The 26,813-nt window shown below is 42.5% G+C and overlaps 1 protein-coding gene across 5 annotated transcripts; it reads left to right on the top strand.

Moving 5' to 3' along the window:
- The first annotated feature begins 286 nt into the window (after nucleotides 1-286).
- On the top strand, nucleotides 287-25,427 carry LOC103717253 (prolycopene isomerase, chloroplastic). 5 transcript variants are annotated; one of them, XM_039122309.1, is made up of 8 exons: nucleotides 287-429; nucleotides 3,684-3,737; nucleotides 21,475-21,762; nucleotides 22,994-23,185; nucleotides 23,307-23,465; nucleotides 23,975-24,211; nucleotides 24,679-25,020; nucleotides 25,143-25,427. In XM_039122309.1, exons 1-7 carry the CDS (start codon nucleotides 370-372, stop codon nucleotides 24,991-24,993), a joined length of 1,305 nt encoding a protein of 434 aa, XP_038978237.1. In that variant the 5' UTR covers nucleotides 287-369; the 3' UTR covers nucleotides 24,994-25,020; nucleotides 25,143-25,427. The 5 variants fall into 5 exon arrangements, with proteins under 5 accessions (XP_038978237.1, XP_038978236.1, XP_038978239.1 ...); XM_039122308.1 differs by having other exon boundaries at nucleotides 288-429; nucleotides 24,679-25,001; XM_039122310.1 differs by having other exon boundaries at nucleotides 419-524; nucleotides 24,679-25,001.
- Nucleotides 25,428-26,813: the final 1,386 nt, after the last annotated feature.

Below are 26,813 nucleotides of genomic sequence, written 5' to 3'. Positions count from 1 at the left end.
GCTATATATATATATTATAAGATATTATTTGACAAAAAATTATTCAAATTATCATATATGTCCATGATATCCTTTTATTTATTTATTTTAGAACATGTTTTCTTTATGAATCAATATTTTTTGGGCATTTTTCAATTATTTTATCGGTGTGCTTTCTTTCTTGCTCATCTCTGAACTCAAATTATATGAATTGCATGTTCATTTTGTACACCGTCTTTGTTAGGACATTGCTGTTGGACAGTTTCTGGATTCTGTCTTGCGTAATGAATCTATAACTTATCTTCCATTTGAAAATGATATTTTTCTCATGAATCTTAGGTTCTTGATGCATTGGGTGAGTCAGTTCCGTGTGCATCCTATGACTCATGGATGGTGTACATACCTGAAGGCGAGTTCTTGTCACGAATAGGCCCCACAGAGTTTCTCAAGGTGATAGTGCAGTACTCAATGTTCTTCACCTTATTGCCTTTTATTTTCTCAAAAGAGAAGCTCATCCAAAGCTTAGCACTCCCCCCTCTTTTATGGTAATTTTTTCAATCTTCTACTGGCTGTAAACAATATAGAATTATGTGAGAAAACTTTAGCAACATTTATTCCTGATATAAGCTGAGCTGTAGGATAACACAATTTATGTAATGATTGCTACAATAATTTTCTTTGTGTCCGTTTCCAAGATTCAGAAATCATTATTAGAAAGACCTTGTTCAGTCTATAATTGCAACATGTAGATCTGCAGATCACGTAAGAAATGGAAGCATCATCTGCTGTATAAAATAGATATATATATATATATATATTTTGTTCTATGTGTGTATATTTGTATATATGCATGCATGCATATGTTATGATTGTTACAAGATTTATTCTTTGTGTCTTTTTCCAGGATTCAGATATCATTTATTGGAAAAATCCCATTCAATCTACAACTGCACCATGTAGATCTGCATGTCATGTAAGAAATGGAAGTGTCATCTGCCATATAAAATAGATTATAGGTTTTCTTCTTACGGTGTGTGTTGTGTGTATGAGTGTAAGCATATGAGTTAGGTGGTCCTTTTTTATGAAGGAGAGAGGTGGTGGTTGGAGGTGGGGGATGGGGGGAGTAGTATATGGATGATATTATTTAGGTGAATTAGGCCAAAATATGAATTATCACAGAGGAATTTTACATAGTGACATAAGATTGGGTGTGTGAGGACTCATACGGGCATGTAGTAGTCCCATATCGGCTATACACTGAATAGATCTTGGGTACTTATACAAAGCTAAGGGACCTACATAATACTTTCTAGCTAGCCTTTTAGGTCAGGTCTTATGTTGTTACAAATAAAATTTTTGTGAACTCAGCTGATAGTCTTTATGGACTCAAATAGGTCCATTGGGGTTGACCACGTGCTAATAGTGGTGTTTGTGATTGGATTTAGATTTTTAGCATGATAAGGATGCTAGGGCTCAAATCAGAGGAGTATGTGAGGACCCATGTGGGCATGTGTTTAGTATATGGATGATATTATTTAGGCGAATTAGGCCAAATATGATTTATGATAGAGGAATTTTACATAGTGACATAAGATTGGGTGTGTGATGACTCATGCGGACATGTATTAGTCCCATATCGGCTACGCACTAGATAGATATTGGGTATTTAAACAGGACCAAGAATCCTAAGTAATACCTGCTGGCTAGCCTTTTTGGGTGAGGTCTTGAGTTGTTATAGGGTGTCACACTTTCCTCTATCAGACAAAGTCATTATTGAATAGTTCTTTGCATTTGAGATTATGCCAACATCCTAGGTTAATCCTAATAGATGATTAAAGATGATATTTTGAGCAAAAAATTGTGTTTGTCATAAATATAACCATCTAAAATGATTTATATGCAAATGTAAGAAAGCAAAATGTTATGGGAAATGGCGTTGAGTAGCCTCCATAAAATGGTGTTAATTTGGACTTTGTCTGGTGTCTAAATAATATATCGCCCGTCAATTATGTATAAAATATAGAATAGAATGCAGACTCCTTTGGGCTAGCTTAACTTCCCATTTCTCTTGCAAGTATTAGCGAGATATGCAAGTCTAACAAGAGCCAACGATCTCTACATTTCATTACAAGAGCCCTTTTGCTAGTAAATCCCCCCACCCGCCGCACCCCCCCCCCCCCAAAAAAAAAAAAAAAAAAAAAAGAACATGCATGTTTAGTAAATGGTTAGAAATGTGTATTATGTATACAAACTAATGATGAGGTTATATTTATGAAATCTACTGTAAATAATCTCGATACATGGGATCACAACCATCCATCAAATTCTCCTTTTCAGCTCTGCCATGTGCATTGCATATGCCGAAATTTACTTTTGCTTACTCTAGAATGCTAGCATGAAATTTAGGTTTATGTTATATAGCATACATTGTGCAATGAAGTGAAAATGACTAATTTGACATATAAAATAGAAGAATCACCATGGGAGTAGTTTAGACTTTAAGTGTTAGGAATAACGTAGATGCAGTATGTGGTTGTATTGTTCCAAGTTAAGGCGAAAACATACAAATCTGGATAATAAATGGAAGTTATTAAATGGATTAAAATTCATGAGCATAGATAACAAAAGGAGCAAAAGAGGGGGGAAAATTTTATGAGAAATGTTAATTACTTTCTGAGCACATCTATAGCTGAAAAATCACTAGTTCCATTGCAAAAGTTCTCAAACAAAGTGTATAGCCCAGCCCATCTCTCTCTATCGCTCCTCTCTCTCTATTTCTTGCTTGCTTACACATGCATGTGCATATTTATGTACTTTAGTATGTGTCATTTTATGTATAGATTAGCCTGTTATATGTTTTTAAATCTAATTTTGAAAATATGACTATATACACTAGCTTTAGGTCATTTGTGTAAGCAAAAGATGGAGATGAATGAATAAAGAGGCAGTTAAGCAGAGAAGATAAAGTGCCATCTTGTTATATATCTAGCAGTCCTTTCTAGAATTCTGGACTGTAAGACTTTAAATGATCCAAATAATGAAAAAATAATTTATGCATATATAGGCATACCAGTAAAATATTGGACATTTGGACTTTCAGAAAAATTTGGGAGCTAGCATTCATAGCTAGCTCATCTCGTAGAATGTATGAGTATGAACCGTAGTAGCTATACATCCTAAAGTTCTTAGAAGTGATTAAAACAGAGCATATTGTGATATATTGTAGTATATATTAATACTGTGGCAAGTGGTAAGTATTACTTAATTTCAACCCACTTGTCTATGTTTTTGATGATTTGTGCTTAATTTTATTAGTTTGACTATCAAACAAATAGGATGAAGTAACAGCTTTGACCAAAGTAAACTAATACCTATGATATGTTCGCTAATCAATTTATCAGCTTCTTGCCAATTCTGAGGCATTGTTTTCTTCTTTTTTAAATAATTTTACAAACTAGCATGGAAGGCTTGCCATTGTTCATTCAGTAAAATTATTTGTATCCAATGAACTTGGCCTTCCAATGAAAGAAGATAAGTTTATGATTTAGAAAGTATGCTTTAATTTTTTTTCTTCGAATGAAGCTTCCTATGATAAATTTCTTGGTGATAAGTTTTGCTTAATCATACTTGAACTCCTATAGTTTTACTCTTGGTAACATTATGTCTTTAGCATGCACTAATTTCTTCTAAGTGATTTCTTACAGGACCTTGAGAAGTATGTAGGTCTTGAAGCTGTCCGTGAGTGGAAAAAGCTTCTTGTGAGTATGAAAGGAGCCTTTGAATATATTATTTTTCTTCCCTAACTGAATCTCTATTTATTTCTCATGGAGTGTGGACTTCTACCTTATCTCTTCTTAAACTTTTCTTTTTGATTATTTGAGCTCCATAGCTCCCAATGAATTGATATGCTAAGTTTTAACGTACATATATTTTATGTTATCATGATCTTCACAAATGATGTTAATTTCTGTCATGCCTCGAACCCGCCACTCGAGTCGGCCACGTGACATGGCCGCACACTCCTAGGGCAGGGCCCTAGGAAATATCTAGGACAGATGAACAATATCCACATAAATACCAACAAATAAAATCAAATCATCCAATAAAACCACTAACCTCAAATAATCAACTAGTTTAATTACAAAGTTTCAGATGTCCATCGATATCAGCAAAAATAAAGGAGATAACTAGCTAACTAACTACTAGTTGTGGCAAACTCAACGTCCCTCCTACCCGAAACTATAACTTTTTGTGACTGAAAAAAATACAAAGAAGAATATGAGCTTTTCCAGCCCAGTAAGATTTCGAATCGCTACACCATAAGTAATAAGAAAAAATCAATGAATAATATTGGATAAAATGAATACTATATATTACTCGGAAAGCTCATACAAATAACATGCACATAAGCCATCTTATCAAAAAAGCATATATATATATATATACATATATATATCTCAAATTTAACCAACAATTTTTTTATGTCATGCCATTCGTTTCTCATTAACTTGATTTTCAAATTTCATAGCAATATTTTTTGGTTTTGGGCAAACCAAGATCATGACCCAGTCCAAGACTGCTAAACAAAATCGTTCGTGTAAATCCGTGGAGCAAGGTCTGCCATATCGACCGTATCGACGTACCGGTTGGCACCGGTACCGGTTTGGCACCGGTTTCAACCGGTGCCGAATCAGCCAAGAAAAATCGATGGAGCGGACGCGCGGCAAGGAAAAAAAAAAACGCCAACGTGCGGACACGCGCACAGAGGTTCGCGTTAATGGCCCAGTAGGGCATCCCGCGCGGGTAGCGTGCCCCGCGGGCGCGGTTCCTAGCGCGGGGTATCGCGTGCGGACTTTTTTTTCTTTTTTTTTTTCCTTTTTCTTGTCCTTCTCTCCTCCTTCCCGAACTTCTCTCCTTCTCGCCTTCTCCGCTCTCCTCCTTTCTTCTCCTCTCTTGCCCTTTCTCCTGCGAGCAGGAAGGAAATAAGGAACTGATCAGGAGGGGGTAATCCGCGAACTGCGAACCGGTACTTTTTTTCTCTTCTTCTCCTCTCTCTTCTTCTTCCTCTTCTTTTCTCCTCTTTCTTCCTCTTTCTTCCTCTTCTTTTCTCTTCTTCCTCTTCCTCTTCTCCCTACGAGTGCGAACCATTTTCAAGGCTGTACTGTACCCGGTCACGGGCGGCACTGGTACGGTACGGGCTGAACCGGTCCGTACCTTGCCGTGGAGGCTATCCCATGCATAAACTCGTGGAGGCTATTCCACGTGTAAGCCCGTAGAGGCTATCCTACGCATAAGCTCGTGGAGGCTATCTCATGACGAGGTTGGTTCAAGTTATATTTTATCCGTCTGATTTACATTTTACTCTTGTCAAATTAGTTTTCACTTAACACAGTGCATTTCTCTCAAATTCAACGATATCTTTGTCCACATACTATCACACACCAAACAAATCTATCGATGTAAATATCTCGATGCAAATCTTACGCTTTAATCTTATGATGCAAATCCAACGGTAGCAAATCAATAAACATGTATATATATTTATATTGGTGACCAAGTATAGAGATTCTTACCTCTATTGAAGATCGATTAAACACAGCAATCACTGACCTACTTCACGATCTACGAGCTGGGGTGTAGAGCTACCGCTGATCAGAACTTTCTTCTGCAGATGACTCTCCTCCCTACAAAATAAACTCGATTATTACAAAAAAATCAAACAGTGGACTAGTAACCCTAGACTCGGCGTCCACCAAGGGTCTATCTCTAGGTCCCTCAAATCCCTTCTACCACTTACTCGGATCAACTCATGAAATAAGAATCAGACTAGAGTACAGGTAACATAATAGATATTAGTGATGATAAAGTCCAGTGTTGCTCGCAAGGATCAAGGTGAGGGCCAACACACTGCACAACAACAAGCAAGATTCAAGATCCCTTTTTTACCAAGGGTCGACCAGAATTGTTCATTGAGGAGGCCAAGACCCCCTATCAGGGCTCATAAGACAAGGAGAGGGAGAAGAAATCAAAGAAAGAGAAACAGGGAGATTAGAGAGAGGGATTGGCTTTCTCTCAACTTTTCTTTTTCTTTCTTCTACTAAGACCTAAATCCTCAACCTTATGAACAAATGAAGGAGGACTTGGCTGATCAGGGCGGTTTGATAAGGCGGCAGTCGAGGCGGCGATGGCGGGTGGTGGAGAGCGGCGGTGTGGCCGAGGAAAGGGATGTTTCTGCCAAAATAGAGAAAGAAAGGGAGAGGGGCAGCGCCCCCAGCTGCCTTGGTGGCAACCCCCATGGCCCAAGGGAGCTTCGACGGGGGAAGAGGACTCATTGACAAGGGGTGGAGGAGGTGTTCTTCGGCTGGCGGTGGCGATTTCCGGCGTATCCCGATGAGAGAGGAGATAGTTCTCGGAATAGAGGAGGAAAGCAACCAAGATCTAAAGAGAGAAGGAAGGAGGTTTTGGTGGTGACGGTCGATCGGGGTGGCATGCTGGCCACCAGGGAGGAAGGAGGGAGTAGGGGTGGCAAAATATGACCCGACCCGCCAACCCGATCCGTGTTCGACCCGCCATAAACAGGTTGGGTTTGGCCTAAACAGGTTCGGATCGTAAACAGGTCGACCCATTTAACCTGTTTATTAATTGGATCGGATACGGGTTTTAAATGTCTGATCCGTTAAACCGTTTAACCCGTTTAACTGTTGGACAGGTTAAACGGGTTAAACGGGTTAAACATGTTAAACAGGTCTAAACAGGTTAAACAGGTCTAAACAGGTCGGGTCGGGTTGGATAAACAGGTTACCTGTTTATTAAACAGGTTAAACGGGTCGGATCGGGTTACCTGTTTAATAAACAGGTCAGATTCAGGTTTGCAATTCCTGACCCGTTTAATAAACAGGTCGGGTTCAGATTTATGGTTTTCTAATCCGACCTGTATTTGACCCGACCTGTTTATGCTTGACCCGACCCGATGCCACCCCTAGGAGGGAGGGAGAAGGCGGGGTGGTGAGTGGCGATAGATCGAATCGAGGAGAAGAGGGGTTTATATACAAGCCGTAGGAGAGGGATAAACTCGGACGAACAGCGGCACCGGCCGACTGTTCGCCAGTTGCAACAGTCTCCAATGGCTGGCGGCCGTTTGCACCGGCTGCGCCTCCCTCGGCCACACCTCAACGGTGGCCGTTTAGGCTGCTTGGAATAAGGGATCGTGATCCCCTGTTTCAATCGCTTCTTTTTTTTTCTTTTTCGATGGAAGCTTGGGCTTGGCCAAGCCAAGTTAGGCCGGTTAAGTGGACCAGACCTTGATCGGGCCATCACAATTTTCCAACTTACAAATGGATTAAAGTAGTTCAGTAAATGATAAATTATATGAATTACCTTTTTGGGCATAATTTATGCTTTTTTTCTCTCTCACACACACATGCATACTTGCATGCATTATGTGCACCTCATGTATGAGCACAAACATTCATCTCACCAACTTGGGAACATTTCATGCAATGAACGGAGAATGTTATCTCAAGCACAACTTTGTTATTTTGTATAGTTGCCAACAAAACTTTGGCCCTTTCAATATGAAGCAAAAAAATTTTATTGTTTGTTTTTTTGTGGATGCCATTGGGAAGTAAAATTAAAACCTTTTAATTACATCATCATCTATGTGTTGTGCCTATTAGCCACAACCATATCCAGCTGATGCGGACACACAGTGCCAATCATCTGTCACTCAGGTCTACGGTCGTCGTAGGAGGATAGTCCAATACTCCAATCAGTTTGATTTTATTTCACTCGGTCTATGGTCGCCCGTAGGAGGATGGTCCAGCCAATTTGATTTTATTTCACTCGGGTCTATGGTCGCTGTAGGAGGATGGTCCAGCCATGGGGTGATTTTATGTTATTTGGGGCTTATTAGGGTATTTTGTTATTTGACAGTCTTTAGGATTTATTTTTGGTATTTTGTCATCTCTTAGGGTCTTTGTGAGTTTAGTTCTTTTAGGGGTCTTTAGCATTTTTCAGGGTCTTATAAATATGTTGGATCTGTACAACCGTTTAAAGGTATGCTATGAATAAAATTATGATTCTTTCTTTTAGCTCTGATGTGAAATCCCGAGCAGGGCTAGGTGTGATTTCTTCTCTTTCCTTGCTGTCCCAGCATCAAGCATTGGTATCAGAGCTCGGCTTCACAAAAAAAAACTTTGAGTTGCTGTGGGCCTTAGCTTTCTCGTGGGCTCAGGCTTCACACAAGGAAAGCGTTGGGCATCTCCTTCCCCAACCGAGAAACGGTCCCCGATTCTTTTTTCGAGCTGAAGTCCCCAACCTTGTGTGCATCCTCTCCTTCCGACGGTGCACGAGAAGGAAAAGGAACCCCTGAGGCGGTCGGCGACTGGACGCGACGCCTCCTGTGTTCCCGGGTTTCCTGCGGTGGCTCCCGATGAAAGGAAGGGGAAAACCCTTCCCCTAGCGGCGTCCGTCGTTCGGATCCGAGAAGAGGAACACCGTTGTCCCTCTCCCGAGCGCCCCATCGTCCTCACCGCGGCCGGCGCCCACGTGCCAGTTGCTGCGGAAGCCGGCGTAACCACCTGCAACAACCCACAAAGAGGTACGTAATGGTTTATCGGGTCGGGTTGTGCCCGTTAGCCTGAATCCTTTTGGGTTTGATTTAAAAAAAATCTGTATCGGGCGCGTAATGGGTTACCGGAGCGGGTTGTGCCCATTAACCTGAACCCTATCGGGATCTGAGTTTAAAAAAAGAAAAAAAGAAAGAAAGAAAAAAAAGAGTACACTCACCTTCTTCCCCAAGACCTCCACTGCAGGCGTCGCTTCTGCCTTCGTTGCATTTGCTGATGCTGTGATCTGCGTGACTAACGCCGGTTCTCCCCATCTTCGGTGTTGGATGGAGGGACACAACCCCCTTCGCTCGCCGCTCCACGGACCGATCCCTATCGCTTCCTCCCAAAACTCTCTCCCTTCCCCTTAAAGGGTTAAGGCGTCGAACCCACCCACCCAACGCTCCCTCAAAGCCTCCACCGCAACAACCCTCCCTCTTTTCTATTCATTAGGCCGTCGCCGAACTCCCGCTGCCGGTTCCTTCCTCTTCTTCTCCTTTCCCTCCTCTTCCCTCCTACTACTCTCTTCTTTTGCGATCACTCATCACGGCATCTCGCCATCCCCAACTCTCCCTTCGATTCCTCTTCTCGTTCTCTTGAGGTTCGACAGTGAAACTATGCAGCCACCACCACACTCGGTCCCACCCCCTCTCACGCCTTCCAATCCCACCCCCTCTCATTAGGCCCATATGCACACCCCTCTCATCAGGCCCACACCAAGCAACAAACCCCCCTTCACAACCGTCACGGGCCCACCCATAACCTCTTAGCAGGCCTGCCCCTTCCCCTTTTATTTAGGCCCATCTGGCACCCCTCGCCCGCCACTTCCATTAGGTCCATCAGGCCATCCATACTTCCACCCCTTCTTTTCAATTGGCAGGCCTGATAGGGCCCACCACCTTACCTGGCTTTGCCCCATTCTTCTAAACCGAAGGCCCAACGAGTTGCCGAGATCAGGCCTGTTGAGTTGCTGTGATCAGACCCGATCTTGAGCCATTTCGATGAGCCCACTTGCTGCGACCCGCGCTTCTGATTGTCGCCCCAGCCCAGGTCAGATCCCTATATTCATGAAAAATCTATTTATTCGTCTAAATTCAGCATCGATGAACTCTTGTGTGCTCTATTGATTTTTCTACGTGAATTCAACACACATGCCTCAAACAACCTGAGAAACCCTTGTAGTGGCCCCTTTTTGTCATTAATTGTAGGGCTGCCTAATCTTTGGAAGTTCTTCGAGGCTCCATGATACCCTGCAACACAGAAATACTGTCACTATTTGACTGCAATTACTTTCTTGCATTTATTATGTGATCCTCTTCTTGTTTTCATTTGGCTATGGATTAGCTTTCTGTTTATATTGAGCATATACATTGCGCTCTAGGCATCATTTTCATGCATTAGGTCTGTCTAGCGAACTACCGACTGTCTTAGTATTGTAGGGCCACACACAACTTTGGCACACTCATTATATTGCATGTTCGTAGTGGTCGTGTTGTCTCCCAGTTAGAATCCCAACTTACCATGGATCCCAACTTTGAAGCCTTGCTAAAAGGCTGTCCAAAGACTTGACCACAGTGTCCACCCAGGCCAACGCCCGATTAGATTTCCTTCAGAGGATTATTGGGATCTAAAGAAGGTAGTTCCTCCCATTTAGAAGGCTTAGAGATCGAGGACGAAATCCTAGAACCATCTAGGATGTAGGCTCATGTGTGGCGCATCCAAAGGAAAACCAGCTCAAAATTCAGTTTCTGCAAGGCTGGGGTCGACTCATGGAAAGCTGGGGTCGACCCATGAAGAGCTGGGGTTGACCCTAGTGAAGGAAGGGTCGACCCATGAAGAGCTGGGGTTGACCCTAGTGAAGGAAGGGTCGACCCCAAAGAAGTCATAGGGAGACGACAGAGAGCACTTCTCTGTCGATCTCAGGTGGGGTCGACCCCTAACAGTCAGGGGCCCCTAACCAGTCTGGGGTCGACCCCAGTGAAGGAAGGGTCGACCCCAGGAAGTCACAGGGAGACGAAAGAGTGCTGTTTTCTATCGTTTCAGGAAGGGGTCGACCCTTGGGGTCGACCCCAGTGAAGGAGGGGTCGACCCCTGTCTGTGAGGGGGTCGACCCCTGATCTGCAGGGGTCGACTCCAACGCCGTGCCAAGGCGTGCATTCAATCAATGATGGGAATTTTTGATCTTTGACTGGCTTAGGGACTTCATGATTTATGTTCCTAAGGGTCTAAGTCATTCTTGGGCTAGGTTTAGACTCAATGGAAGAGAGCATATAAGTCATGGACTTGGGTTGAGTGCTTTCTAATGTGGCTTAGGGGGAGATTGAGTTGGGCTTGGGATTAGACTAAAATTGAGAGCCTATATAAAGGCTTGATGTAATCAGTTTTAGGGTTATCACTTGTATTATTTCCTGAAGAAATAAGAGCCGCCAGAAAACTTCTCCCACGTTCTCTCCTCTTCCTCTTCTTCTCCACGAAAACCCTAGTTTTGTGATTGTGATTCTTCATCTCTTCTTCCTTCTTTCCCCACGCGGCCTGGCGTCCTAGGGGACATCCTAGGTTAGCGGATATCAGGGATCCACATGCTTCCCCACAGCGCCAACAATTGGTATCAGAGCCAGGTTTTGGCGTAGGAAAGAAGAAACGAAGGAAAGACATCAAGAGGAAAGCAGTCCGCTTATCTCCCTTCAAGGTGATTTCTCAAATCAGATTTGTGTTTATTTGTGATTGTGGTCTGGCCAACCATGAACAATAATATGAAGGTGGAGTTTGAGAAGTTTAATGGAAAGGAAAGCTTCTCTATGTGGAAGGTCCGGGTGGAGGATCTCTTGGTGCAGAACTATCTGGATTCGGTCTTGGAGGACAGGCCGGAGGGTATGACAGAGAAGGAATGGTTTTCTTTGGAGAAAAGGGCTTGCGCTGCCATCAGAGGATGCTTAGCGGATTCAGCCTTGTACAGCGTCCTAGAGGAGAAGACACCCAAGGGATTATGGACAAAGTTGCATACCATGTATATGGGGAAGAATATGTGCAACAAGTTGATGTTGAAGAAACAATTGTACAGCCTTCGATGCATGAAGGTGGAGATATTGTTCTTCATATTCAGAGGTTTGACCAGGTTTGCAATGACTTGCAGACCCTTGGGGTGAAGATGGAAGAGGAGAATAGATCTCTACTCTTGCTTTGCTCGCTGCCTGGTTCTTATGATCCTTTGGTTACTACTTTGCTGTATGGGAAGGAGACGCTGAATTATGAAGACATAATTTCCTGTGCTAAGGTCCAATGAGCAAAGAGAAAGATTGATAAAGGATGGAGTTCCTCAGGAAGGTCTTACTGTCGGAGAGAGGCCTGGGAGAGGGAAGGAATGGAGCAAGCAAAGGGGACAATCAAAGTCCAAGAAGGGCAAGAAAGAGTTCAGATGCTATAAGTGCAATGAAGCAGGACACTTGAAGCAGAATTGTCCGCTTTGGAAGAAGCTTCAGGGAGAGAAGAATGGCAAGGATTCAGTTAGTGCCGTGGCTGATCTCAAGGTGGAGGATGACCTTTTGGTAGTTTCAGATGATCACAGGAACAACACGAATATCTGGACAATGGATTCAGCTTGCTCTCATCACTACACACCAAATCGGTCTTGGTTTGCTACATACACCAAAATCGATGAGGGGAGTGTGACATTAGGAGATGATCATCCTTGCAAGGTGGCTGGCATTGGGACCTATCAAGGTGAGGATGTTTGATGGGATGGTGCGGACTTTTACCAATGTAAAGCACGTCCCCGAATCTGAAAAAGAATCTAGTGTCACTTGGCTACTTGGAGAAGAATGGTTACAACTTTAGTTGCCGTTCCAGGAGTGGTATTTTGAATATATCCACATGAGCCATAGTTGTGATGAAGGGAGGAGGTTGGAGAATAATTTGTACAGAATGGAAGGGTCCGTGGTGTGTGGGGGATCCGAAACAGCAGCAGTGGCACAGGGCCAGCAGGAAGCATATTGTTTGTGGCATTACCGCTTGGGTCACATGGGAGATCGTGGTATGAAGATGCTGAGCAAAGATGGACTGATATCAGATCTGGATGGAGGAGTTCCAGAGGTGTGTGAGCCTTGCCAGTTAGGGAAGCAACACCAGGGTGAAGTTTTCTACCAGTACTACACGCAGCGGTGGTCCCCTGGAGCTAGTGCACACGGATGTTTGGGGACCGGCCCCGGTTATAGCCAGGAATGGGGCAAGATATTTTCTAACTCTTATTGATGACTTTTCAAGAAGAGTTTGGTTGTACTTCTTGAGGAAAAAGTCAGAGGTCTTCTCTAAGTAAGGAGTTTCTGAAATTTTGCGAAGATTGTGGGACCAAGAGGCAATTTTCAGTGAGGAAGACTCCTCAACAGAATGGGGTGGCCGAAAGGATAAACAGGACTCTCATGGAAAAAGCTAGATGTATGAGATTGCAGGCAGGGCTTCCCAAGGTGTTTTGGGTGGACACAGTAGACATAGCCTGCTACTTGGTGAATTGATCTCCTCATACAAAGCTAGATGGAAGGGTTCCAGAGAAGCTATGGTCTGGAAAGGTGGAGGTTGGCCATCTTAGAGTATTTGGGTGGACGGCATTTGTGCACATTGATCCCAGTGAGCGGAGCAAGTTGGATGCCAAGTCACGAAAGATGGTGTTCATAGGATATCCGCGTGGAGTCAAGGGTTATCGGCTGTGGGATCCCTTGGAGAAGAAGACTACTATCAGTAGGGATGTGGTCTTTGATGAGAATTGAGTCCTAAAGATGCAAAGGGTGAAAGAAGAGCGGGGGGGAGAACCAACAAGACAGGGTTGGACAACTAACTTCTTATTCAGTTTTACCTTTTGCAAGTGCACCAGAAGGACATGAAATTTAGGTGGAGCACCAGTCAAAGGTGCCTCCACATGTGGAGAGGAGCGAGATGCTAACTTGGAGACGAGATGTGCAAAGGAAGGAACAATATCCCAGCAGAAGCATCGGAGTCACACTGCACAAGCCTAAGCGGATTGTGAAGCAGCCGGAGAGGTATGGTTTTGGCGAAACCATGTCTTATGCATTGGTTGTTGTGATGGAGACCCGGAGACCTATGAGGAGGCACTGGCACGCTAGGATAGCGATAGGTGGGTCCAAGCTATGGCAGAGAAGATGCAGTCTCTTCAGAAAAATTAGACTTGGCGGTTGGTGCAGTTGCCAAGTGGAAAGAAACCCATTGGAAGCAAGTGGGTGTTCTAATGCAAAGGACTTTCAGATAGAGAAGGCATCAGATACAAGGCCAGGTTAGTGGCTAAGGGATACTCCCAGAAGGAGGGCATTGATTATAATGAAGTATTCTCCCCAGTTGTTCGACATACTTCTATTCAGATGCTGTTGAGCATTGTTGCCATTCAGAATTTGGAGTTGGAGCAAATGGATGTTAAAACAGCTTTCCTCCATGAAAATTTGGAGGAGAAGATTTATATGGAGCAGCCAAAGGGGTTTGGTGAGCCAGGGTCAGAAGGAAAGGTTTGTTTGCTGCAGAGATCACTCTATGGGTTGAAGCAATCATCAAGGCAATGGTACTTGCGGTTCGACACATATGTGAGGAGCATTGGCATGACCAGATGTGAGTATGACCCTTGTGTCTATGTGAAGACTCTTGAGGATGAGTCTAGATTATATCTACTCTTGTATGTAGATGACATGCTGATTGCTTGCAAGAGTAGAGGAATTGTGAAAGACTTAAAGGTAGCCTTATCTCGGAAATTTAAGATGAAGGATTTGGGTCCAGCCACGAAGATTCTAGGCATGGAGATTCTCAGGGATGGAACCAAGAAGGTGCTGCATTTATCTCAGGGAGGTTACATCAGAAAGGTATTGCGGAGATATGGCATGGATGGAGCGAAACCGGCGGCATTACCAATAGTCGGTCATGTCAGTTTTTCGAAGACAATGTCACCACAGACTGAGGCGGAAGCTGAGGAGATGAAGAGCATTCCATATGCTTCAGGAGTTGGGAGTTTGATGTATGCCATGGTCTGTTACCAGATCTTGCACATGCAGTTAGCCAAGTCAGCAGGTTCATGGCTAACCCTAGCAAGGAGCATTGGAGAGCACTGAAAGGTGTTTTTAGATACTTGGTGGGCACAGTTGGAGTTGGTATTTGCTATGGACAGGAAGGTAGCAAGGAGAAGAATTCCAACATGACCAAGGAGAACTAGAGCCGGATGATTGGTTTTGTGGATGCTGATTACGGAGGAGATATGGACACACGACGTTCTACCACAGGTTATGTGTTTTGTTTGAATGGAGGTCCAGTGTCATGGAGATCAAGCTTGCAACCAATCACGGCATTGTCTACAACGGAAGCAGAGTATATTGGCATCACGGAAGCTGCCAAGGAAGCTCTATGGTTGAAAGGATTGGCATTGGAAATGAGATTTGCACAGGAAGCTGTCAGGGTGCAATGTGATAGCTAGAGTGCATTATGTTTGGTTCAGAACTCGGTCTATCATGCGAGGACCAAACATATTGACATCAGATACCACAGGATTAGGGAGTTGGTGGAAGAACGTGAAGTGGAGCTAGCCAAAGTTCATACGAAGGAGAACCAGGCAGATACACTGACCAAGACTCTTCCAAGGGATGGCTTCCTTAGGTGTGTGACGCTGATGGGATTGATGGACCATGAGAAGCTTACAGAGGCTTTGGAGCGCCAAAGTGGAGATTGTAGGCTCATGTGTGGCGCATCCAAAGAAAAACCAGCTCAAAATTTAGTTTCTGCAAGGCTGGGGTCGACTCATGGAAAGTTGGGGTCGACCCATGAAGAGCTGGGGTTGACCCCAGTGAAGGAAGGGTCGACCCCAAGAAGTCATATGGAGACGACAGAGAGCACTTCTCTGTCGGTCTCAGGTGGGGTCGACCCCTAACAGTCAAGGAAGGGTCGACCTCAGGAAGTCACAGGGAGACGACAGAGAGCTGTTTTCTGTCGTCTCAGGAAGGGGTCGACCCCAGTGAAGGAGGGGTCGACCCCTGTCTGTGAGGGGGTCGACCCCTGAAGTATTGGGGTCGACCACTGATCTGCAGGGGTCGACTCCAACGCCGTGCCAGGCGTGCCATTCAATCAATGATGGAAATTTTTTGATCTTTGACTGGCTTAGGGACTTCATGATTTATGTTCCTAAGGGTCTAAGTCATTCTTGGGCTAGGTTTAGACTCAATGGAAGAGAGCATATAAGTCATGGACTTGGGTTGAGTGCTTTCTAATGTGGCTTAGGGGGAGATTGAGTTGGCTTGGGATTAGACTAAAATTGAGAGCCTATATAAAGGCTTGATGTAATCAGTTTTAGGGTTATCACTTGTATTATTTTCTAAAGAAATAAGAGCCGCCAGAAAACTTTCTCCCACGTTCTCTCTTCTCTTCCTCTTCTTCTCCACGAAAACCCTAGTTTGTGATTGTGATTCTTCATCTCTTCTTCCTTCTTTCCCCATGCGGCCTGACGCCCTAGGGGACGCCCTAGGTTAGCGGATATCAGGAATCCACATGCTTCCGCACAGCGCCAACATAGGATCTGTGCGACAGGGCCACCTTGACCCTAATCGCTTTCCAGGCCGCCCTCTAACCTATCCTAGTCAAAGAGGACCGGTGCCATTTCCTAATGTTGATAGGGGTTATTGCTACAATGTAGAACCTAGAGAGCCTTGTGACCATAATGAAGATGTGATGAAAGGCATCCGGGTTGAAGCTCCCACCTTTGATGGTCGCCTTGACCTAAAAGTCTTCTCAGACTGGTTGCACGAAGTGGACTTCTTCGAGTGGTATAATTTGTCTGAAGAAAAGAAAGTTCGGTGTGCCAGAATGAAGCTCATCGATCGAGCTAGGTTTTTTGGCAAAACACTGAACAACTCCTAGCTAGGAGACGTCAATCCGCCATAACTGATTGGATAGAAATGAAAGAAAAACTTAAAAAAATACTTGCCTTTTAGCTACCAGGATGATCTCCTTGACCGATGGAATAACTTAAGACAAGGCACCCAATCAGCTGTTGACTATATTGCCCAATTTGATGAATACATGATGCGATGTAATGTGATTGAGGATGAGAGGATGTTCGTAAGCCGGTTCCGAAGAGGTCTCAATGATGAACTCAGGAGAGAACTTGTCCTTCGAGAAGTGTCTACGTAAGACCAGGCTTATACATTCGTACAAAATTATGAGCAGGTCTCCAAGTCCATGTTTGTGAGGTGTTCTGAGACTCGGGGCACTTCCAAGGGTACTAATTCTTCGAGGCCCAGACCTTCTGTGAGCTCCTTTACCCCTCGACCCCTTCCTATTGCCCTTATCCCATCCCCAACTCTCCCTCCCTCTTCTCGTCTCTTCGAGTGTTTCGACAGTGAAACCACTGCATGCCACCACCACACTCGGTCCCGCCCCCCTCTCACACCTTCTGATCCTGCCCCCTCTCGTTAGGCCCACACTGCACACCCCTCTTATTAGGCCCACACCATGCAACAAACCCCCCCTCACACTGTCACAGGCCCACCCCATAACCTCTTAGCAGGCCCGCCCCTTCCCCTTTTATTCAGGCCCATCAGGCATCCCCCACCCGCCACTTCCATTAGGCCCATCAGGCCATCCATACTTCTGCCCCTTCTTTTCAATTGTAGACTCGACAGTTCCACCACCCTACCTGGCTCCGCCCCTTCTAAATCGAAGGCCCAACGAGTTGCTGAGATCAGGCTTGCTGAGTTGCTGTGATTAGATCCGATTTGAGCCATTTGACGAGCCTACTTGCTGCGACTATGCTTCTGATTGTTACCCCAGCCTAGGTTAGATCCTCCTCTTCCTAGAAAATTTATTTGTTCGTCTAAATTCAGCATCAATGAACTCTTGTGTGCTCTATTGACTTTTTTTTACTGTGCATTTAACACACACGCCCCAAACAACCTGAGACACCCTTGTAGTGGCCCCTTTTTGCTATTAATTGTAGGGCTGCTTAATCTTTGGAAGATCTTCGAGGCTCTGTGATACCCTGCAATACACGAAATACTGACACTATTTGACTGCAATTACTTTCTTGCATTTATTACGTGATCCTCTTCTTGATTTCATTTGCTATGGATTAGCTTTTCGTTTATATTGAGCATATACATTGCACTCTAGGCATCATTTTCATGCATTAGGTCTGCCTAGGAACCACCACTGTCTTAGTATTGTAGGGCCATGCACAACTTTGCACCCTCATTATATGCACGTTTGTAGTGGTTGTGTTGTCTCCCTGTTAGATTCCCTACTTGCCATGGATCCCAAGATCGAAGCCTTGCTAAAGGCTGTCCAAGACTTGACCACAATGTCCACCTAGGCCGACGCACAATTAGACTCAATTGAGGCTTTCCTTCAGAGGATTATGGAATTCAAAGAAGGTAGTTCCTCCTATTTGAAGGGCCCAGAGATCGAGGACGAAATACTAGACCATCTAGGATTTGTGCGACAGGGCCACCTTAACCCTAATTCCTTCTTAGGCCGCCCTCTAACCTACCCTAGTCAAAGAGGATCGGTGCCATTCCCTAATGGCAATAGGGGTTATCGCCACAATGTAGAATCTAGAGAGCCTTGTGACCATGATGAAGATGTGATGAAAGGCATTCGGGTTGAAGCCCCACCTTTGATGGTCGCTTTGATCCAAAGGTCTTCTCAGACTGGTTACACGAAATGGACCATTTTCTTAAGTGGTATAATTTGTTTGAAAAAAAGAAGGTCCAGTTCGTCAGAATGAAGCTCATCGGTCGAGCTAGATTTTTCTAGCAAAACACGGAACAACTTCTGGCTAGGAGACGTCAACCTGCTATAACTAACTGGATAGAAATGAAAGAAAAACTTAAGAAAAAAATACTTGTCTCTTAGCTACCAAGATGATCTCCTTGACCGATGGAATAACTTAAGGCAAGGCACCCGATCAGCTACTGACTACATTGCCCAATTTGATGAATACATGATGCGATGTAATGTGATTGAGGATGAGAGAATGGTCCTAAGCCGGTTTCGAAGAGGTCTCAATGATGAACTTAGAAGAGAACTTGTCCTTCGAGAAGTGTCCATGTTAGATCAGGCTTATACATTCGTACAAAACTATGAGCAGGTCTCCAAGTCTATGTTTGTGAGGTGCTTTGACATTTGGGGCACTTCCACGGGTACTAATTCTTCGGGGCCCATACCTTCTGTGGGCTTCTCTACCCCTCGACCCTCTCCTGCTGCCCCTATCTTTAGCCGAGACACCAAAGGCAAGGGAGTCCTTGGTGAGCCTCCAAAACCAAATTTCAGAATTCAGTACTATAAATGCTAGGGTTTCGGTCACGCTGCCTCCCAATGTGCTAATAAATCTTTAGTTATTGATTAGCAAAAGCAGAGAGGTGATACAGATGACTTGGAGGAGCAAGTCTATGAACCAAACATCGATGAGGCAAGGGAGTCCTTGGTGAGCCTCCAAAACCAAATTCCAGAATTAGTGCTATAAATGCCAGGGTTCGGTCACGCTGCCTCCCAATGCGCTAATAAATCTTTAGTTATTGATTAGCAAAAGCAGAGAGGTGATACAGATGACTTGAAGGAGCAAGTCTATGAACCAAACATTGATGACATTCAGGACATTGATGAAGAGTGTGATGAAGGACCTGATATCCTAGAATGCATCCTCACTACATCTATATCATTTGCACCTTTAGAGAGAGAGAGAGTTTGACCAGTCCATCATGAGTGCAGTCAGATGTGCCCTCGCACAACCCAAAGAAACTGATGATTGAACAAGAACCTCGATTTTTCATACTTATATTAAGTGCAGAGAGAGATTGTAAGGTCGTCATCAATAGCGGGAGTTGCATTAATGCAATATCCTTCAACATCGTCTTCCGCTTGGGTTTGACTCTCGTTCCCCAGCCACAACCATATAAGGTCTCTTAGATTGACACAACTTCTATGCACATCAAAAAAAGATGTCTTGTGCCCATTCACATCCTTTCTTACAAAGACGCCATATGGTGTGATGTAATTTCGATGGATGTAGGACATCTAATTTTCGGAAGATTTTGGCTGTTCGACTTTGATGTCACCATCTATGGTCGATCCAACTCTTGTTCTTTTGTGTTCGAGGGCAAAACAATTAAACTCAATCCGTTGCAGCCCGAGGCACCTGATAAGAACAAGAAATGCGAAGTGTCAAAGGACAAGGTTCTCCACATCCTGCGTCTCGCTGAATTTGAGCGAAATGTGTTCAACGAATCTTTGGCGTCCACTCTATTTGTCCAAGAAATTCACCCCCATAATTTAGTCAACAGGTCCATAGGTAGGAGTCCATTTGAGGTAGTGCATGGTTGTAAGCTAGGAAACCTCCATATCTCTTACCCATGCCTCCCCAAGTTAGGATTCCCAAGTTTGCACATGCATTTTCACAAAATATTCATGAGTTGCATCAGAAAATTCACAAGTGCATTCATGCTAGTAATGCTCCCTATAAAATGCAAGCTGATTCCCACAGGCGTTCTAAGAAATTTCAAACTAGGGATTGTATAATGATTCGTATTCAGCCTGAGCACTTTTCTTCTGGAATCGTTAAGAAATTACAGTCTCGTAGTACTGGGCCATTCAGGGTGTTGTACAGGGTTGGCACTAATGCCTATGTCATTGACCTCCCATCTGATTTTGGTACTAGCCCAACTTTTAATGTTGAAGATTTGGTTGCTTACAAGGGCCTACCGACAATCTTCGATGACCCTTTTGCTGAGCCCCCTCCTGAGCCTGATGATTCCCCTATTACTGATCCCATACCAGCTTCGATTCCTTTACCTCTCCACCGAGCACAAAAAGAGCATGTTGATGCTATTTTAGACGATTAGATAGTTTTTACCAGTGATGGAGGCATCCAGTGCTTCTTGGTTTGTTGGCGAGGATGACCAGAGTTCGACTCTATTTGGATCATGTGTGAGAAGTTTCAACGGGTTAACCCGGACCTATTGGAGTTCTACCAGAGCTACACCGAGTTGCGCTCGTCAAGGTCGATTTCTTTCCACCTGGGGAGAGCTGGTGTGGACATCAGTGCCAAGTCATCCGTCACTCGGGTCTATGGTCGCCGCAGGAGGATGGTCCAACCAGTTTGATTTCATTTCACTCGGGTCTACGGTCGCCACAGGAGGATGGTCCAACCAATTTGATTTTATTTTGGGGTGATTTTATGTTATTTGGACTTATTAGGGTATTTTGTTATTTGACAGCCTTTAGGGCTTATTTTGGTATTTTGTCATCTCTAAGGGTTTTTGTGAGATTAGTTTCTTTTAAGGATTTTTTGCATTTTCTGGGTCTTATAAATATGTTGGACCGTACACCGTTTAGGGTATGCTATGAATGAAATTGTAATTCTTTTCTTTTAGCTCTGGTGAGAGACCCTTAGCAGGGCTAGGTGCGAAGCCTAGTTCTTTCTTCCTCCTTCCTCCTCTCTCAGTCTCTATTTTTTCTTCTCTCTTCTCTTCCCCTGCTGTTCGGCATCACCAGCTGCATTCATCAAATAAGTAAAATTCTAGATGGTTGCACATAAATACATAAATTGTACATTTTTATGTAAATGCATACATAAGCAACTTCATCCATACAATGCATGTACATATGCACGCATGTATGTGTATTGTATGTGTTTGAGTATCTGTTCTTGTGCGAGCACGTGTATATCATATATCTGTATATCCTTTTGTTTTATCTGTCATATTAATTGCCTGCTTAAGAATGATGATAGAACTGCATGAATCAAGTTTTGTTAATTTGTCTCAACATGCTTTTGTTACTTGAATGCCAATAATTATGTTTTCCAACAAATTTTGTTTCATCATACATATTTCAAATAAGAAATGGAATTAGTCAACAGGATGTGGTTCTGCCAATGTCGGCTGCTGCAACAGCTCTTCCTCCTCTTTCTATTCGAGGGGATTGGGGTGTTCTCTCGACAGCAGCAGCTAGATATGCTCCATCTTTATTGAAATCATTTATCCAAATAGGACCTCAAGGAGCTCTAGGTGCTACTAAGCTGTTGAGACCCTTCTCAGAGATTATTGATTCACTGGAGCTGAAAAACCCTTTTATTCGTAATTGGGTGGACCTGTTGTGCTTTCTACTTGCAGGGGTCAAATCTAATGGGACACTCACGGCGGAAATGGTAAACTCAATTCTTCAGTTATTATCTATGGTCTTTCAGAACCTATGTGCTGATTTTTCCCCCAATTTTTCCTTCATTAACAGTAAGATTGTCATGCAAAAACCTTGGCTTTTCTCAAAACTTCATAGGATCTAACATGATTGTAATATGAGGCCTACTTAACCTCTATTAAGAGTGATGTGGGGACAGGAAAGATGATAGTGAAAGATTCCAGAAGTGATAATGCCAAGGAAGCTCCCAATTTTTCAGTTATAGCCTTCAACATTCTAAATGAAAGTAGTGGCTGTATGTTAACTACTATATGATGGATAAGTTCAAAAATGGACAAGGCAATAAAATCTGATTGAGTTATTGCAAAAATTTGTAGCAATAAAAAATGTTCGTTGGAGATCAGTTGAGGATTGAAAACTGCTGTCACTGGCCAGGGTCCGGCATAGGAAACCCTTGCACACCCCAATTTTAGCAAACCAGGCTGAGTTGTCCTGTATCATGTTGTATTGAGGCGTTCTGCCCCGAATCATTCTGTATCAAGTCATATTTAACTTGCACTGCTTGGTAAACCTTTTTCTTTATTGTTTTGCTCATTCGTACTGAAAACAACTAACGCTGTTTCAGCCTCCTATTGAGGTATGTATCTTATCAGCTGGTGACTGGTATGAGTCTGTACTTCAATGTTTAAATCCTTAGTCTGTAGTATGTGGAAGCAAGTCTGGATGTGGTTGTGACTGAGTGGGGTGGGTGTACCATTCCTAGAAGAATATGGTAGCTAGTAGTATAAATTACATGTCACTAGCAAACAATTAGCAAAACAAAGGCATGAACTATTGACTTTTGAAATCACACATATCTAGAACAACTTTATGGAAGTTTGATTATGTTTACTATATTGTGTTATATTGAACTCAATTAGTGTTGACATATGGGTGATAACTAGACAGTTTCTTTTTTGTAAAAAAGATGTTGATTAAAATTTGGTTTTCTTCAGTTCTAAAAACAATCATCAGGTAAGATTAGAGTGTCCAAATAATATAAGCCAAGTTATTATCAATCAATATTATTTATTTCTTTATTTATTTGTTATTTACATGTTGATATCTACTGGTTTTTGACTCCAGAAGGCCCTAATTATCTTATATAATCATGATTGCTAGCCATGTTATGCGTTTGCATTTTACTTTTTATTTGTAGACTCATGCTTTTTATTTTCATTGTACTCCGTTGCACTTCTCAGGTTTATATGTTTGCAGAATGGTATAAACCAGGGTGCTTGCTTGAATATCCTCTTCATGGAAGTGGGGCAGTAGTAGATGCTCTTGTGCGAGGAATGCAAAAATTTGGTGGAAGGCTTGCATTGGGTACTCATGTTGAAAATATTCTGGTTGAAAATGGTCGAGCTATTGGCGTCAAGTTAAGGAGTGGACAGGTAAGTGTTCGTCATATATGTTTCCCTTAATTGTCTGCACCTAGGCTTTTCATTTGGGTTTTATGCAATTTCTGGGAATGGTAGCTGCTGACTAGTTCATTGGCGTTGATCTTTTATGTAGATTGTACGTGCCAAGAAAGCTGTTGTAAGCAATGCATCTATGTGGGACACTTTGAATTTGCTACCAGCAGATGCCATCCCAAAATCTTACCAAACTAAAGTTAAAGAAACCCCACAATGTGAATCATTTATGCATCTCCACTTGGGTTTTGATTCACAGGTCAGCTGAAATTCCTTTCCTTTGTGTTTGAAACTACATTATGCATAAGTAAGTGATTTTTTTCCATTTCTGAGTATTTTACTGGAGAAGCAAAAATTGATGCAATTTCTTCGTAGAGGATGACTGACCCAAATAGTCTTTTCGATTCACCATTGTACAGCAAAGTACTAGCCAACTAATGCTACTTGATAGCATTTTCCATCGTGTCTTAACATTGAAATAAAAAGCTAGTTGTCTTTTTAATAAGATAATCTCCTTACCAAAATTTTCTGAAAAATAAAAGAGCAAATTTGATGGGTCATTAGATGGCATTTCTGTTCCCTGCAAAAGTTCACAAAGATTGTGTTTCAACTTTCAATGCTGGACATCCTTCTTGCTATCCATTTAACAAAGAGCTTCTGTTCCCCTCTGCAAGAGATTTACACAATTGAATACGTCTTTTTAACTTTTCTGCATCTTTGGCTTTATTTGGTTCTCCTGCAAAGCAACTAATCACATGTAGTTGACAGGACATCCTGGAAGGCCTGGGAATCCATCACATAGTTGTTAATGATTGGAGCAGGGGTGTAGATGCTGATCAGAATGTTGTCTTAATTTCTGTACCTAGTGTGCTCGGTAAAGACTTGGCACCCCCGGGGAAACATGTTTTGCATGCTTATACTCCAGGAACAGAACCATTTGGCTTGTGGGAAGGGCTTGATCGTAGAAGTGCAGAGTATCGAGGACTCAAAGCAGAACGATCAGAGGTATAGATATTTGATCCTAGATCATTACTTCATTTTTCTGTTACTTCTATAATCACTTTAAGGTCAAGAAGTATTAGAATTTTCTAAACCACTCAAATAGCTGACCTTGAAGGCATTGTATTTCTGTCTGTCATTATGTTTTTTAATCTGTTTGTTCTGTTTATAGGTAACACATTTATAGCTGTAAAAAGCCTGACAGTTGAGTTTAATTTGTTACTCATCCCTTCGACTTCCTATAGCATAAGCTTCCTTGCCAACTTCACATACTTTGATGGTGATTCTTTACTTGCAAGATGAATTTCACTAGATTAGGTAAACAGGGAAGTTTAAGGTTTCCATGGTTGACTTGAGACATAAACTGCTTTAGAACTTTTGTGACTGATCTTCTTGTTTAAAATATTTAGTCCAGCTGAAATCAATCCATCTTCTTTGTTTCCTTAAGCTGTGAATGGTTCTTTTGGTCTCAGGTAATGTGGAGAGCTGTTGAACGTGCTCTGGGTCCTGGATTTAGTCGTGAAAATTGTGATGTGAAATTGGTAGGAACGCCACTTACTCACCAGAGGTTCCTTAGAAGGAATAGAGGAACATATGGCCCAGCTATAAAAGCTGGAGAAGCCACGTTTCCTGGTCATTCAACACCCATCCCACAGCTCTTTTGTTGCGGCGATTCAACTTTTCCAGGAATTGGAGTTCCAGCAGTGGCAGCTAGTGGCGCTATAGTTGCCAATTCTTTGGTATCTGTTTCACAACACTCTGAGCTTCTTGATGCTGTTGGAATTTGATTGCCATGGTCAGCATACAGCTTCTTTGTATGTTATTAATGTCTGTTCCTTTTGATATACTTCTCCCAAGCACTTTTAATAAATTCTTTTATTTTTCAAATAATCTCTACTGCTTTGCATGCTAAGCTATCTAAGATTTCTGACTGTAGTGGTGCGTCATGGACAACAGCAGACATAAAGCCAGTTTGTAGAGGTTCATGATTGACAGCACTTGAAATTGGTGACTTGGTAATGGCAATGTAAATTTCTAAGGAGAGGCTGCAAAAAACCCTGTGGCGGCTTTTGAACTTCTGTATTATATGTGCAATTTGTTTGGACAACAGACTGGTTATATCAAAAAATACACATCACAAACACTGTACCATGAATTCTCAAAAACATTGTATGTTGGAGATACTATGATCTACTAATGCAAGTTCAGATTGCCCTGACTCTCTTGTCAATCTAGGTGAGAGTGTGCAATGAGAATTTGTGCCATGGAGTGTTCTATAACCATAACTAATGATCTTGGTCCTACCTATGCAGACAAGGTCTATGGATCATATTTCATTGACCATTCCCTTTATTCTTTCAACGCCTTTCTCACGAAATGAACATTCCTTTCACTCCCCACTTTTGTCACAGGATAGAACAAAGCATTTGCTCTTGTATCTTTTTCTCCTGAGATGGAATTGGCCAACGAGCAACCAACCTACATTAGCTAAGGTGTGAGTGGATAATAGATCACTCCCATAGCAACTAAACATGTCATGCCTCTCACCTCCCCCAGGTTGGGTGAGCAATAAATGTCGTCATTACTGGTTGGATGGGGCTCAATCTGCCAACTCTGTTCAAATCCAAGAATCCACTGCTCTTCAGCCAAAATTTTTCTGAACATCTGCATTTCTCAGCCCTATGTTTCCTCATCCCGCACACTCTGTATTTCTCATCCCATATTGGTTAGTGTATGGCCATTAAACATCAGGGGGAAGGTCGAATCCTTGCTTTGGTATTATTATCTATCTATTTAGATAGATTAATCATTTAAAAATCAAGAAAAAACATGCATTGCACGTGCCATACTGTAGTCGGTCATTGTTGCAATCCCAAGATTTTCTATAATGCTCATTCCTAACATTGTCAAACAAATTTCTTAATATTTTACTAGTCTAAATTTCTAGTGATTTTATATGTTCATAGATTGTGAAGCACATATATAAATATTGGCAATGACAAGAACAAGAAGTTCATCTTGGTGGGCATATATTTCCTTTGATTATATAAATCTAATCTAAATAAGTAACAGTCATTTATCCTGCATCACACTATTTCTGAATGAATGATTGAATGGTCCTTTCTATCTCGAATGAGTTATGATCCGCATTTAGTGACGAGATTTTTGATCAATGAATTGTAATTATTACAAATTTTTACCTTTTTTTTATAGAAAGAGATCATTTTCTAATGTTGTTGTTGGTGGTGATGATGATAGTGGTACACTCCTCCATATACAAGTTCTTGTCATCCACTATTTCCCAGGAAGTCTATATTAAAAATTTAAAGTTCTCATCTTTCTCATTCCACTCTCTCTTTTTAGGTAAGCACTTCAACCTATCTGGATCACTTAAGGTCTTGTGTTGATATTATCTTTTAATAAGATGAATATTTCTTTTGGACGTGGGAACTAGAATGCATTAATGAAAAAAAACCAACATCATGAGTTTATTTCTGATTGGCCTATTGCAATAACATCCAATTTCTCTGTTTATAAATCTTGATTATAGGGAATGTAGTTGAGCAGTCCTTTCATTCTCAGTTGGCCTATAGCTATAGCTAGAACT

The sequence above is a fragment of the Phoenix dactylifera genome, unplaced genomic scaffold (genome assembly GCF_009389715.1).
Source record: "Phoenix dactylifera cultivar Barhee BC4 unplaced genomic scaffold, palm_55x_up_171113_PBpolish2nd_filt_p 001463F, whole genome shotgun sequence".
Classification (NCBI taxonomy): domain Eukaryota; kingdom Viridiplantae; phylum Streptophyta; class Magnoliopsida; order Arecales; family Arecaceae; genus Phoenix; species Phoenix dactylifera.
The sequence above is the reverse complement of the archived record's forward strand: the minus strand, read 5'-3'. Positions and strand labels throughout refer to the sequence as shown.

Excerpts from the sequence above, each read along its gene's own strand:
- LOC103717253 (XM_039122309.1), top strand. The coding sequence starts at position 370 with ATGGTGTACATACCTGAAGGCGAGTTCTTGTCACGAATAGGCCCCACA. Across the intron at positions 3,738-21,474 it reads GTGAGTGGAAAAAGCTTCTT|GATGTGGTTCTGCCAATGTC; the intron begins GTGAGTATGAAA and ends ATTAGTCAACAG. Across the intron at positions 24,212-24,678 it reads TCAAAGCAGAACGATCAGAG|GTAATGTGGAGAGCTGTTGA; the intron begins GTATAGATATTT and ends TTTTGGTCTCAG.